The sequence below is a fragment of the Myotis daubentonii genome, chromosome 1 (assembly GCF_963259705.1).
Source record: "Myotis daubentonii chromosome 1, mMyoDau2.1, whole genome shotgun sequence".
Classification (NCBI taxonomy): domain Eukaryota; kingdom Metazoa; phylum Chordata; class Mammalia; order Chiroptera; family Vespertilionidae; genus Myotis; species Myotis daubentonii.
In genome coordinates this window covers 110,741,386-110,755,169 of record NC_081840.1, presented here as the reverse complement: position 1 = coordinate 110,755,169, position 13,784 = coordinate 110,741,386, and the positions used below count along the sequence as shown (strand labels likewise).

The 13,784-nt window shown below is 54.3% G+C and overlaps 1 protein-coding gene across 1 annotated transcript in view; it reads right to left on the bottom strand.

The window, feature by feature from the left end:
* The window catches only part of HCN4 (hyperpolarization activated cyclic nucleotide gated potassium channel 4), a 49,991-nt gene extending 37,389 nt beyond the window's left edge, over positions 1-12,602 (bottom strand). The window contains exon 1 of the mRNA XM_059657672.1: positions 11,248-12,602. Coding sequence (XP_059513655.1) covers positions 11,248-12,020 — 773 coding nt within the window. The 5' untranslated portion in view covers positions 12,021-12,602. The remainder of the gene's footprint in view (positions 1-11,247) is intronic.
* Between the last annotated feature and the right edge of the window lie 1,182 nt (positions 12,603-13,784).

The window sequence follows — 13,784 nt, the reverse complement described above, 5'->3', positions numbered from 1 at the left end:
ACACGCACGCACGCACGCACGCACACACACACACACACACGCATAGACAGCATCAGAGCACTATCTGGGGCAGTGGGGTCAAAGTCCTCGCAGGTCCAAAGAGGCAGATTCTAAGTAGCCTGCTCTCAGTGCCTGCCAACACCCACCCCAGTCAGGCAACCCCTTACCTCAAGCTTCAGATACCAGCTGCCAAGAAATTGTGCAGAATGCTTCTCTTCAGATCCAGCTCCAATCTGATTCCTCCAGGAAGTCTTCCCTGACCATCAATCCATACCAGTTTACATTTTCTCTGTCCTCCCCTAAACCAGACCCAGGGACCCTAAGAGGAGCTGAATCTTATGTCCTCTTAGCTAGGTGGACAGTGACCCTCATCCTCCATAATGGGTGAAAACAGTCTTAGAATGGAATATCTGGTCTCTGAGGGCACACACCCCACCTTGGCTCGCCCCTCCTCAAGCTCAGAAGACAATGTATTAGCCAACCCCGTGTTATGTATTAACTTCTGAAAGCCTTGTTCATGCAGACATAACATGTCCACCCACACAGGTAAATGCTCAGACAGACACAAAATCAGCAGCAGCCAATTATCAGACCCCACAGCTGCTCGGAGCAGACCTGGAGGTCCTACTGCTTACTCTGCAATTTGTGGGAGCCCAGAGCAGGGGGTGTAGTGAGGTGCAGGGTGTCTCTCTATCAAGCCAGCACACCTGTCTTCCCAACCCTGAGCACTGCTCTCCAGGAGCCACGAGCTGTCTGCCCAACAGTGAGAGAGCAAAGCAGGGTAGGAGTGGTCACATGTGAGATTTGGTGGTTCTGGTGTCCAGCAGAAGTGGTACTGTTCTTTATAATTTACTAGAGGCCCAGTGCACAAAAATTTGTGCACTCAGGGGCGTCCCTCAGCTTGGCCTGTGCCCTCTCACAGTCTGGGACCCCTCGAGGAATGTCTACCTGCTGGTTTAGGCCCACTCCCTGGGGAATTGGGCCTAAGCTGGCAGTGAGACATCACTCTGGCAGCCTGGAAACCCTTGGGGGATGTCCACTTGCCAGTGGGGAGCAGGCCTAAGCTGCAGTCGGACATCCTTAATGCTGCTGAGGAGGCAGGAGAGACTCCTACCACCACCACTGTACTGGCAGCCGTCAGCCTGGCTTGTGGCTGAGCAGAGCTCCCCCTGTGGGAGTGCACTGACCACCCAGGGGCAGCTCCTGCATTGAGCATCTGCCCCCTGGTGGTCAGTGTGTGTCATAGTGACCAGTCATTCCCAGTCTTTCTGCTGTTAGGGTCAGTTTGCATATTACCCTTTTATTATATAGGATAGAGGCCTGGTGCACAGGTGGGGACTGGCTGGTTTGCCCTGAAGGGTGTCCCGGATCAGGGTGGGGGTCCCCACTGGGGTGCCTGGCCAGCCTGGGTGAGGGGCTGATGGCTGTTTTCAGGCTGGCCACACCCCCTTTAGGGTGGGGGGTCCCCACTGAAGTGCCTGGCCAGTATGGGTGAGGGGCTGAGGGCCATTTTCAGGCTGGCCAAGCCCCCCGGTGACAGAAGCTCCCTCTCCTTTTTTTCTTTTCTTTTTTAATTCTGGGATTTATTTACCTTCTGTAATTGAAACTTTGTAGCTTTGAGTGGAGCTCAGAGCCGGCTCCTGCTCGCTCCAGCTCTGTGGCCACGGCCGGCTGAAAGCAGGTATCTGGGGTTTATTTACCTTCTATAATTGAAACTTTGTTGCCTTTGGTGAAGCAAGCTCAGAACCAGCTGGGAAGCTTGGCTTCCTCCATCACTGGAGAAACCAAGCCTCCTGCTCGCTTCAGCTCCATGGCTGCTGGCTGCTATCTTGGTTGGGTTAATTTGCATATAGTCGCTCTGATTGGCTGATGGGCATGGCTTAAGGTGTAGTAAAGGTATGGTCAATTTGCATGTTTGTCTTTTATTAGATACTTTACCTCCCAGAAAGGACCAATTAGCTATTTGGCCAATTAGCTGGCTCAGATACTAAGAAGTATAGCTCAGGGAGCTTAAAGGAAGGGAGGGATTCCTAAAGGTGAGAGCACAAGGGAGGGGTTGGCAACATGCCCACATTGCCCCCAGACCTGGTGTCTCAGAGACGAACTGGGTTGGCTCAGAGGCTTTGTTCAAGGATTCCAGTTCCTGACCTCAGACCAAGGCCTTATCTTGGTCCCAGGCTAAACTCTGATCCTGAACATAGACTGAGCTCTAATCCTGATCAGTCTGAGCCCAAACTGTGGCCTCATATTGAGCCTTAACCCTGCTTACACACTGAACCCCGATTTGCTCACACACTGGTCCCCAACATGCTCACATGCTGAGCCCCGACCCTGCTCACATGCAGACCCCAGAACCTATTCACACACTGAGCCTGACCCTGTTCACACACTGAGCCCCAACTGTGGACAGAAATAGAGCTCTAAACCACAGACTGACTCCACTTCCTCATTTCTCTGAAGGATGTAATAAATAGACCATGTGAACACCTATTTGTCTGGTGGAGAGAACATAGATATATACCATTGTCTATTTGACCCCTTCCCTTTTGAACCCCAATCATTCCTATCATGGGACAGGTGCATCAATGTCACTGGGTTTGGTTCCAAAATCTCGCTCCTCCCCTGGCAGGTTCTGACAGGAGTGGAGACCTTTGAGATTTTGGCCACATCCAGTGAATGTGCAAGCATCCTACCCCAGCATCCCTGGGAACCACAGCCCCAGAGTGAGGGGTTAGGACAAGCATGTCTGAGCCTCCAGATGCTGCATCTTCAGATAAAGAAAGACTCCCTTCTCATTGGATGAACTTAAATTAAGAAGAGACCCTGAAAATACTTCTCACCCCAAACTTTAGGCATGGGGCTAGGGAGATTTTTTTTTTTTTTAAAAGCTCCAATGACAAGAGCATTAAGTAAAAGCTTTCCCTGGCTGGGGACACCCTCAGGAGAGACTGTTGGCTGTAAGACCCTTGCAGCCAGATGTTATATAACCCACTTGGGTTTTGGTTTCATCTCTGACATAGTCTTATCAGTGACCTCAGGCTGGTTGCTTGCCCTCTCTAGTTCTGTGCTCCCAATCTATCTATATCTATATCTATCTATCTATCTATCTATCTATCTATCTATCTATCTATCTATATGGCAAATATGCTAAGTGTCCTTCTGCCCAGCCAACCGGTCACTATGATGCACACTGACCACCAGGGGGCAGACGCTCAACACAGGTGCTGCCATGATGCACACTGGCCATTTATAGAGAAACAGCACCGTGGACCTGGTGCCCACAAAGCACACTCAGCTTTCCCCTAAGTGGGACACAGGCCCCGCCACCACGCTGGAGCAACAGCCCACCCAATTGCAGCCAACGCTGCCATGGCGCAAAATGCAGCCCACAGCCCAGCCCAGAAATGGTGGCTGTGGGTGCTGGGTAATGATGTCACATAGCAATGCCCGGCTTCCTCTCCCTGTCAGCTAGCCTCCTTGCAGTTTCTTCAGCCCAGGAACACAACTTGCTTTATAGCCAGGTGGAAACATTTCACACTGTAACCAAATGTCTGTGAAGCATTTTCACGTGCCTCATCTCATTTGATCCTCACAGAAGTCCTGGAGTAGGCAGATAGGATACTCGACGGAATCCCATTTTCTTTTCATTAGCTGGAAAACGGAGATTTAGAAAGCTTAGAAACTTGACCCAACTGAAAAGAAGAAATGGTGGACCTTGAAAATGACTTCAGGTTTTCTCACTGTGCAGAATATAGTCAAACACTGCTGCAGTTAAATATTTTACCCTTTGTTCTCCCTGCATGATCTATGATAATAGTCTGCTTCATGTTGATATTTACTGCTGTGTTGCTGACAATTACCTGAAAGAGAAGTTGGGGTGCTTCACTGGGCTGGAAAAAGGTTTAGCTAAATCAGAAAGCAGGTCTAATTAAGCAAGTTTATTCTATATATATAAAAGGCTAAGTTGACTCATGCACACGCAATACATATAGAGCTCTTGCTGATGCCAATGACACACATGTGTTTCCATCTGTCATTGTTGACTGTGAATTTGGTTGACACTTCTATTATAGAAGGACTGTAGCTGGTATTCTGAGACCTGTTACATTTCCTGTTCCAGCTGAACTCCAGCTCCTCACAGCCCCTCCACACAGATGATGTGTGTGGTCAAACATTATCTGCATTGTTTTTATTTTCAGGAGAATGTTTTATTGAACTACCTTAGTAATTTAACTTTTTAAAGCTAACAAAAAAAAAAAGGAAGAGAAAGGAGGCATAAATATGAGTTTAAAGTCCTAGAGGCCAGGATCAAATGCCAGTTCTGGTTCTTTCTAGCTACATGCTTTGGGGCAAATATTTTTTTCCCCCATCAAAGCCTGTTTTCTTACCTGTAAATTGGGGACAATAGGACCTACTTTGCTGGATGCTATCGAAAGTAAATGAAATAAGCGGAATAAAACTATTAGCACAGTCTGGCAAATGGTAGATGGTTCATAAATGGTGGTTACTGACCTGTGAACCCACCTGCCCTTAGTCTCTATTGGTTTGAGTCTAGGATTGTAAACTCAGATGCCTACAGGGATCAGGCAGCTAAATGTGTATGAGTGACACTGTTGGGTGTGGGACAGGTAGGCTGTGGGCAGTTGGAGAGTAGAAGTCAATTTAAAGAGGGCAGCCTCTAGTCTACTCCAGCTCCCTAGTATGGGGTGAGAATGTGGGCCCAAAGCTGCCAGGGTTTCCAATTTTTCAAGAGAAACCCCAAAGCAAAATTTTTATGTTACATCTTTCCATTTTAAAACATTGTCTCAGATTTGTTATGACCAAACAGAACACATCTGGGCACTGTAGTTGGTCCATGGGATAAATGCTGTTTAACAACCTCTGGCCTCAGTACTTCTGTCTCATCTTGAGCACCCACAGTGATGGGGAGCTCACCACCTCTCTGTGCTGCCTCCCTCCCCCATTCTGGACAGAAGCTGATAGAGAGTGTTTCTGAGTGGCCTCCTTGGCTTCGGAATCACAGATTTCCAGGTCCCTGACAATGCTTTCTCAGTAAAGCCTGGCTGGCAGAGAACATCCTCTCCAAAGCCAAAGCAATGCCCCTGCCCTCCCCATGGCCTGCTTTGGCTGGGAAATGTGGATTCTTCAACATCCCCTGGGCTCAAGAAAGATGGCCTGGCCAGACTCAGTAGCCCTTCTATTAATTAGCAACTGGCAGTAGCAGCTTTGTAAGAGCCCTTGAGCCAAGAGGTGTGTGTGCTGGAGCTGGCTGCTTCCTCAGTTTTATGGCAAACCCCCCAGGGACTGGGGATGAATTTTCTGCTGCAGAGAGTGGCAATTGCACAGGCCACTCAGGTTGTTATGACACTTGTCAGCCCCATCATCTGTATGTAGACTGGGTAGACCTTCTTCTAGGATAGGAGAGGGCAGAGAGAAGTAACAGATGAGTCCAGCCCACAGGGGAGTCTGCTAGGCATGTATGGGGCAGGGGAGGATGGCATTAAGATTCAGACAATCCCCCACCACACCTTAAGAAGCCAAGGCAACTGCTCTTAGAGGATGCTTCTGTCCTCCCAGCCATCCAGTTGGAGCCACCTCACACTGGCTCTCCTCTCCCGGAACCTCTCGACTCTCACTGACAACATCTATTCCTTTCGGGGAATCTCACCGCAGCACAGTAGTCACTGCACTCCCTGCCCACCCTCCAGCCAGGCCCACCCTTCTGGCCCTTAGAATGGGAAAGAAGCTGCCAAAGCAATGAGACAGGATGGATGAATGAGGGACCTCTGACCACTTGCCTCCCCTTGTTCACTCCATCCCGACAGCCAGCATCCAAGGCCAGCAGGGTCCAAGCAGCCATGCAGGAATGGAGGAAGGCTGTGAATCCGACACCCCAGGTTTGCAGCCTACCTCTGTGGCTGAGGTCTGCTCAGCCAGTTCACAGAATTCACCCTGCTGTACCACTGGAGGTCAAAGGGAGAAGACAGTGCCCTCAAGGAACTCAGTCAGGGAGCCCAGGCTGAGCACAGAACAAGCACAGGGTCTGAACTTCAGTACTACAAGCACGTTCTGAGCACCAGCAGCATAGCATCACCTGGGTGTTTATCAGAAATGCAGAATCTCAGCCCCCGCCCCAGACCTAAGGAGTCAGAATCTGTATTTTAACCAGATCCCCAGGTGAGTTGGATGACATGACAGTGTGAGAAGCACAGCATTATAATAAACACAAGCTCCACATAAATGCCATGGAGGGAGAGGAATGATGGTGGATGCAGTGACCTGAGAGGGCATCCCAGAAGACCTGGGGTCCTAAAGCATGGGAGAAGAGAGAAGATGGACAGGCAGACAGCCTAAAATTGTTTGTGTGTGTGTGTGGGGGGGGGGGGGCGGGGGCGGGGAGGGACGGCAGGCCACCTGCAGTGGCTCGCAACAACTAAGGGAGCAAATGGGGCATGGCTGGACAGGGGCGAGGCCCCTGCCGAATTACGTAGAAACCAAACCAGAGCCTGAAGCCTTGCAACAGGGAGAACCTGGAGTCCAGGCCTCCCACCGGCAATGTAAGGGTCCTGCCCCATTGGGGTTTCTGTGCATTATCAGCATCCAGGGAGGCTTCAGCCTGAGCATACCCTCCACTAGCCCCAGTCTTATCAGGTGGAGCATATCCTCATCACGAGAGAATCCTGATGCCCACTGTGCCAGCCAACAGCACCACCCAGGCAGCTCACCTTGGAATTCCACTCTGTCCCAAGGTGCCCTTCCCTTCCACTAGCACCACGGCTTGCAGCACTTTCAGCCTGGCTTTCTACACTGATAGCAGAAGCTGCATTTCTGGGCAACGGCCCCAGGAAGGTCTACTCCAGGAGGGGCCGCAGAACCCCCCAGCCCCAGAGCCAAAGCTGCTGCCTTCTGCCTCACTAACTCCTACCTGAACAGTCCTTCCCATGGTTGAAAGGGAGAGGTATAGGTGTGGGGCTGAGGAAACAGAACAGAAACTAGTCCCCAAGCGGAGCACCTTTTCTTCTTCAGGCATTGCTGCCAATGGGAGGCCCAAGCCTCAGATTACAGAGGGCACCAGGAAAGCCAGCTTTAGGAAGCTAGCACCTGCTCCTACCAGGCCAGGACTCTCTTCTGGGATGGCCTAGAGTGAGGTTCACAAGATGGTCTTCAACTTAGGGGGTCCAGAGATCCCAGAAATTGAGTGTGATATTGTATGTCTGGATGTACATTTATCTTTCTGGATAGAGACTGTGATTCCCAACAGGTTCTCAGTTAGGCCTCTGATTCGGGTTCAGAACAACTCGCTTGAGCCAAGGAGAGAGGCCTGTCTGGTCTGCACAGGAGTAAGGAAAGGAAGCAGTGTGAACAGGGGCTGTGTGGTTCACCACAGCATCACTGCTCTCTGACAGCACGCTGGAGCTTCTCACCTGCACGGTGACCACAGTTGTACAATTTGTGTCTGACATGATAACAGGCAATGGGATTCCCATTTTCCTAGGTGAAAACTGAGGCTCAGACAAGGCTCATAACCTGAGCAGGGCCCCATAGCAGACAGGGATGAGGAGCTGATGTGAGGTGGGCAATGGCAGTGCCTAGGGCCAGTTATCAGCACAGGAGGCCATTGGCCCAGCTTCCATGATTTTGAGACCCAGTTGTTTCTGCCTCAAGAAAAGGACCCTCTAGGACCCTCTCTTCTCTTCCCTTCCCCTTCCCCTTCCCTTCCTCACAGCTTCAGAAGGCTCAGGCTAGCAGGGGGAAGGGGCAGAGGGATGAGAAAGGCCAAGCTTGCCTGCCTCCATTTTCAAGGCCAAGATAGAGCTTGGAGTACAGAAGTAGCCCCAGAATTGTCATCCCACATAGGACTTCCCTGCCAGCCCCATGTCCACCCACACATTCCCAGACTCCTGCTCAGACATCAATACACACCCCCAGGCCTACAATCCCCCACCCCTCCCTCCATCCCCTCAAAGCCTGACCCTTGAAAACCTGACCAACTTCTGGGAAAAAACCAGGTACATCTTCACATGGGGTTCCCAATCCTTTTCTCTCCTCTTGGAACAAGCAAGATCATGTAGATGCTCTGTTTTATTTATTCTAGGTTCCCACTGCCAAGCCCAACTTCCAGGACATGGCTCATGTGGAAGGAAGGACCCGACCAGGACCCAAGAGCCCAACCTACCTTGGGTGGGAGCCTGGGGACAATGCCCTGAGGGGCTGTGTGTCCTGGCCTCTTCCCTTACCAAACTTTAAATATAAGTTTCAAAAGGCAAGTGAGTAGTAGAAGAGGAGGGAAGGGGAGGCTAGACAAGCCTTAGGAGCCTGGAGGTGCCATGGGAGTAGCCAGGGCATGGTGTGTGGAGGTGGGGGCGGGGGTGAGGAGAAGCAGAGGTAGCCAACAAAAGCCTATCATTGAACATGGCCAATGAATATGTGGGTCCCTCAGAGCACAGCCCATTCTCCAGCCCTTAGAAAAGGTACCAACTTTCTTCCCCCAGGAATAGGAGATGTCGGAAGCAATGCATGACAGTAAGATCTGAACTCCAAACCACAAACTCAATCTATCATGGTTTGCTAGAGATTCTTTATTAAACCAATGCTGCTGGATCAATGCATCCTGCCCATCAAAATGATGAATAAATCCTCAACTGGCCCGGGGAATGCTTGCAGAAGCTCCTCTAAAGCCTGAGCCAGGCAATGGGATTAGCGCCATTAGTGGCTGCAACTTGAGGGACTGAGGCTTTGGGCGCTGGGTTAGGGGCAGTGGGTGAGGTTGGGTTGAGTGTTGCAGTTTCTAAGCTTAAAGACTTAGCTAGGTCTCTGCCTCTTGGACCTGCTGAAATGACATCAGCTGCTCTGGCCTGGAGACGGGAGAGGCCTGACCACTGCTCCTCCAGCAGCTCACACAGATGGTCTTTCTTGGATTGTTTTCCTCACACCCCACCCAGGAGCAGACAACTACCAGGCTGCACACAGAGGATGTGTGCTTCCAGCTACTGGGCCCTGTTGCTTATTGGACAAATCCAAATTCAAAGCCCAGTCTGACTTTTTACGTTGCCCATTTTTCAATCTTGCTGCATCCACCCCTCTCTAACCCCATCAACCTCCCCCTCCACCATGTCCCAGGTGACCTGCAGACAGTGGGAGATTCTGCAGCAGGGGACTGCAGACAGACACGCTAAGATGGATAGAGGAAGGCGGGGAGGCGGGGAGGTTCCCACTGATGCAGTCAACCCAGTCCTAGTTCTACCCCACGCAGGGTGAGGAGAGGTTGGGGAAGGCACAGCCCAGTGCCCGAATGCTCAATCAATGCCTACTGTTGATGAAGGACAGGTGTGCCTGGGGTTGGTCCCTCACAGTCCCCAACCCCAGGCCGGTGATGAGAACCCTGAACAGAGGCTTTCAGACAACAAAGAGGGTGGGGAGCTGAGCAAAGGGAAAGGAGGGCCCCTCAAAAAATCTCAACTGGCCGAAACCGGTTTGGCTCAGTGGATAGAGCGTCGGCCTGCGGACTGAAAGGTCCCAGGTTCGATTCCGGTCCAGGGCATGTACCTGGGTTGCGGGCACATCCCCAGTAGGAGATGTGCAGGAGGCAGCTAATCGATGTTTCTCTCCCATCGATGTTTCTGACTCTCTATCTCTCTCCCTTCCTCTCTGTAAAAAATCAATAAAATATATTTAAAAAAAAAAATCTCAACTGGTTGATACTGGCACAGCTTACCCCCCCCCCCCCACCACCACCACCAGGGAGTTCAGAGGGAAGAGGGGAAACCCAGGACACCCAGAGGATTGCCTACTCCTCCCTGGCTCAGGCTGGAGTCCTCAAGTCCCAGTACTGACCAGAGGGGAGGCCACACTTTAGGAAGCTGGCACTGGGAACCAGCCACAGTTCCTGATGGGAGGGCCCACATTTGTTCACACAATGTGAAGATCTTCTGGGATGGGAACTTTGGACATTCAGGTTAGGAAGAGCAGTCCTTCAAAAAACAAATAAATAAATAAAAATTTTTAGAAAAGAAAAAAAAGGGGAGAGGCCACCACCTATTTTAAGTGTTACCTGACTGGTCATTCCCAGCATGAAAAATCTCTCTCATTGGATGGAAATGGCTTTGTTCTCATAACAAACCTAGTTCCCTGGAGTTTGCAAAGAGGGCTCTGAGTTGACAAAATGCTCATTTATAATGGAGACAAGCAGGATAGGCAGGTAAGAGAGCTCAATATAGGACAGGGCTCAGAGAGAATGAATTAAACCCAGCTCAAAAGGGTGGCTGTTTTTTCAGACCCTCACTTTAATCCTGTGTATCAAGAAAGCCCAGGGGAGCACTGGGGGACCCAAGACCTTGACTGAGGTAGGGGAATCCCTGATCTCAACTTCAGAGACAATCACCAATCTCTCTTTTTGCACAGGCCCGGAGTGGTATCTGCTGTGCAGTGGTATCTGACTCAGGTAATGGAGGAGGGGGCAGGGTCCCTCTCCTTGGCTGACAGTCACACCATTTGTTTGGGGACTCACGGCTGACCCATGAAAGACCTAGCAGTTGCTGGAACTTGGGCCACTGGAGTGAGGACGGTACACTGGCTAAACTTGGGGTCACATGACAGCTGCTCATCAGTCAGGGTATAGGGCATCTTCACTGACCACTGTGAGCAAGGTCATCCTGTCCTGCCAGTCTGGATACCAGCTACCCAGGGTATCTACTGCTGGCCTACCCCTTGGCATGAGGGACTGGGCCCAGAGTTAAGGTGGATGCAGAGAACTTTCATCCTGGGCATGAGGCCCCAGTGACCTCTGTCCTCCAGAGGTCCAGCTCTCCCTCTCCAGCTATAGCTCCCCAGGGCACCAGAGGCAGATATTAACAGCTTGGGGGTCAGCACCCAAGGAGCTGGCCCAGCTGCCAAGAGGTCTGTCTCCCTTCATGGCCCTGTTCTTCAGGCTGAATAGACTGTCTCTGGGATGGTCACTGACTTCATGGCCCAGAAGAGATGTATGGCTTAAGGTGGCAGGGCTAGGCCAGGCTCGGAACACCTTTTCAGCCAGCCTCTAATGCGGCCAAGGTCTGCAGCCCAGAACACAGAGGAAAGTTCCCTGCACTGTGCAGGAAGGAGGTCTGGGGATGTCTGGGAGCCTAGAGGTGCCTCACTTCTCTTGGAGCTTCCAGTGTGAGAAAGGAAAGTAAGTTAACTCGGGCTGAGAGGTAGGGCCGAGGGAAGGAGCATGCCTGCGGCAGCTTGGAGCACCATGGGCCCCCTTACCTGAAGTCACTGTAGGGGTGGATAATCCAAAACCCGGCTGACTTAACTCTCTCCTGCTCCCGCTCCACAGCTTTCTGGCTGCCAAACATCCTCAGGGAGAATTTGTTGACCCCGGGCTGGAGCATGGCCCCGAACTGGCGCTGCATGAAGCCGGCCTGGCCCAGGCGCACCTCGGCCTCGGGGAGGATCTGGTCGCCAGCGGCCGCGCCTCCCTCCACTTTGATAGCGGTGTCCACCGAAGGCTGCTCGCAGGAGGTGGAGGCTGACTGCGGCGACTGCTGGAGTGGCGGCGAAGAGGCTGAGGGCTTCGCCGAGGAGCAGGGGCGCTCAGGCTCGCCCGCCAGGCCCGGAGGCGTCCTGTCCTCGCCGGGGGACGCGTCGCCCTCAGCAATGAGCCGCCTCTCCTCCGCGGAGTCATGCAGGTGCCCGTGACTGCTGCCGCCGCCCGCTCCGCCGCCGCCCCTGCTGCCCAGCGAGGCCAGGCTCCCGCAGATGCGCCTACAGTCACCGTTCGTGCTGGACTTGCCCGTACCACGGGCGGGCCCCTCGCCGTCCGCCGCCCCGAGGACCGCGCCTCGGGACTCCGTGCCGCCTGCGGCTACCGAGGGCGAGGGCAGCGGCCGCAGCCGGATGCTCCTGCGGCTGGGATCCTGGAGGTCCCCAGCACCCTCCTCCTCGGCGTCCTCTTCCTCGTCCATAATCCACGCCTTGGCCCCCACCTGCTGCGGAAGGCTGTAGAGTCGCTTGCGCATGGACGGCGGTAGCTTGTCCATGGCGCCAGGGCCGGGGGCCCGGCTGGGGGCACCGGCGCGGTGGACAGTCCAGGTCCGCCTGCCGGTCAGTCCGCCCGTGGGGACGCGTCCTTCGCCGCCGGCGCCGGGCTGCCTCAGGCGCCCATGCTCGAGCCGACTGCGTGCCGCGGGGAGGCTCCCAGTCCGGCTTCTGGTCCCTGGGCTCGCCGCGCCTCCTCTCGGGCCGGGCGCGGGAACCCCGAACTCCCTCCCTTCCTCCCTCTTGCGTTCTGGGGCGCGGCGCGCGGCTCGGCTCCAGGCGCCCCGCCCCGCGGGGAACAATGGGCGCGGGGAGAAGCGGTGCCTCTGGCCGCGGCGTCTGGAAAACCGCTCAGGAGCGCAGAGCGCACGACCTGCGCGCCTCCCGGGCGTGTGTCCCGCGGGCGGGCGGGCTATTCGTCGGCCCCGCCGCCCGGGTTTTATGGCCAGCCACGCGCGAGCTTGCCTCGCCTCCTCTGGTCGAGCCCGGCCGGCCCATCCCAGGGCTCCCGCCGCAACCAAGCGGAGCCCAGCTGTCCACCCAGCTTACATCAGCGGCCGCCTCCCCCTGAGCGCCCTCCAGCAACGCTCTCCCGCGCCCCAGAATATTCATGAAGCCGCCGCAGCTCGCGGGTTGCCATAGGAGCGGCTCCCGCGGCCCGGCCGGCCTACCTGGGCTCCTTAAAGGGGCAGCGACTGAGGCAGGAGTCTGAGAGGTGGGCGGGGACCAGGGGCGGGTCTGGCTGGGGGCGCTAGGTGCACCCTCGCCCTGCCTTAGGGCCTGGGGTGAGAGATGTCCTTAATTCTAAACCCTTAATATGTTTCCTCGGCCAAGGGCTGGGAGCGCACCCCAAGTCTAGGGTTGTGGTAGGAGTTGCCAATCCCCCACCCCAGGATTGAGGGGCGGGGTTTCCCCCGGTCTCTCCTCCTTTGGGTTCACCTTTCCTTGGCGGCTTTGCTTCTCAGTGGGGTCTGAGACCCTCCTCGGGGGAAGCGGGCCTGTGGTCTGAATTCGGAGTCCAGGGCCTTCCCGGAAAGCGCCTGGAGAGGGGTTTCTGGGAAATGCGCTGCGTGGAGGCTGTTCCCGGGTTATACTTGTGAGAGGCCGGGGCGGGGGGGGGGGGGGGGGGGGGGGGGGTAGCTCCGCCGGCCTTTCCCCTGCGGAGCCGTGCAGCAGCCGGCAAGGAGCGCGCGGGGGAAACTCCGGGACCCACGCACAGGGCGCGCGGGTGAGACCCAGCTCTTCGAGGTAAGACTTCGAGGAAATGCGCCTGCAAGTAACCACGGCCTCAGAGTCGGATACCCGCACGCACCTCTCCTGGAGTGGTTCCGATGCGGGTTTCGAGGCCAGAGGCTGCTAGCGCTCTGGAACTAGCTTTGCACCTCCTTCTCCCTGGGTTCTCGTCCAGACTGTGACACCCCTCTGTGAACCAAAGCTAAGGGTGTTCCTCCTCCTACCCACAAGCAGCAGAACACAGCCCCCACGCCCTTTGAGCCTACTCTATTCCCCAAGCCTCAGGCCAGCTGGCGGCCCTCTCTGTCCTTGTACAGTCTCAGCTAAAGATATAATACAGCTCTACTCTCCAACACCCTGACGGAGCCTGACCCCTCCCGTCCACACAAGTTGGGCTGCCAGACCCCCTTTCCCTGACCTGGGTGCCACCAACATGGCCCAGGGATTTCTCAGTTCCTCTCAGGGAAACATCCCAGAATTAGCTCAGAAATGGAGATGGGGCATTAGAAGGAAGGAGTTGGCCAGGGAAGATT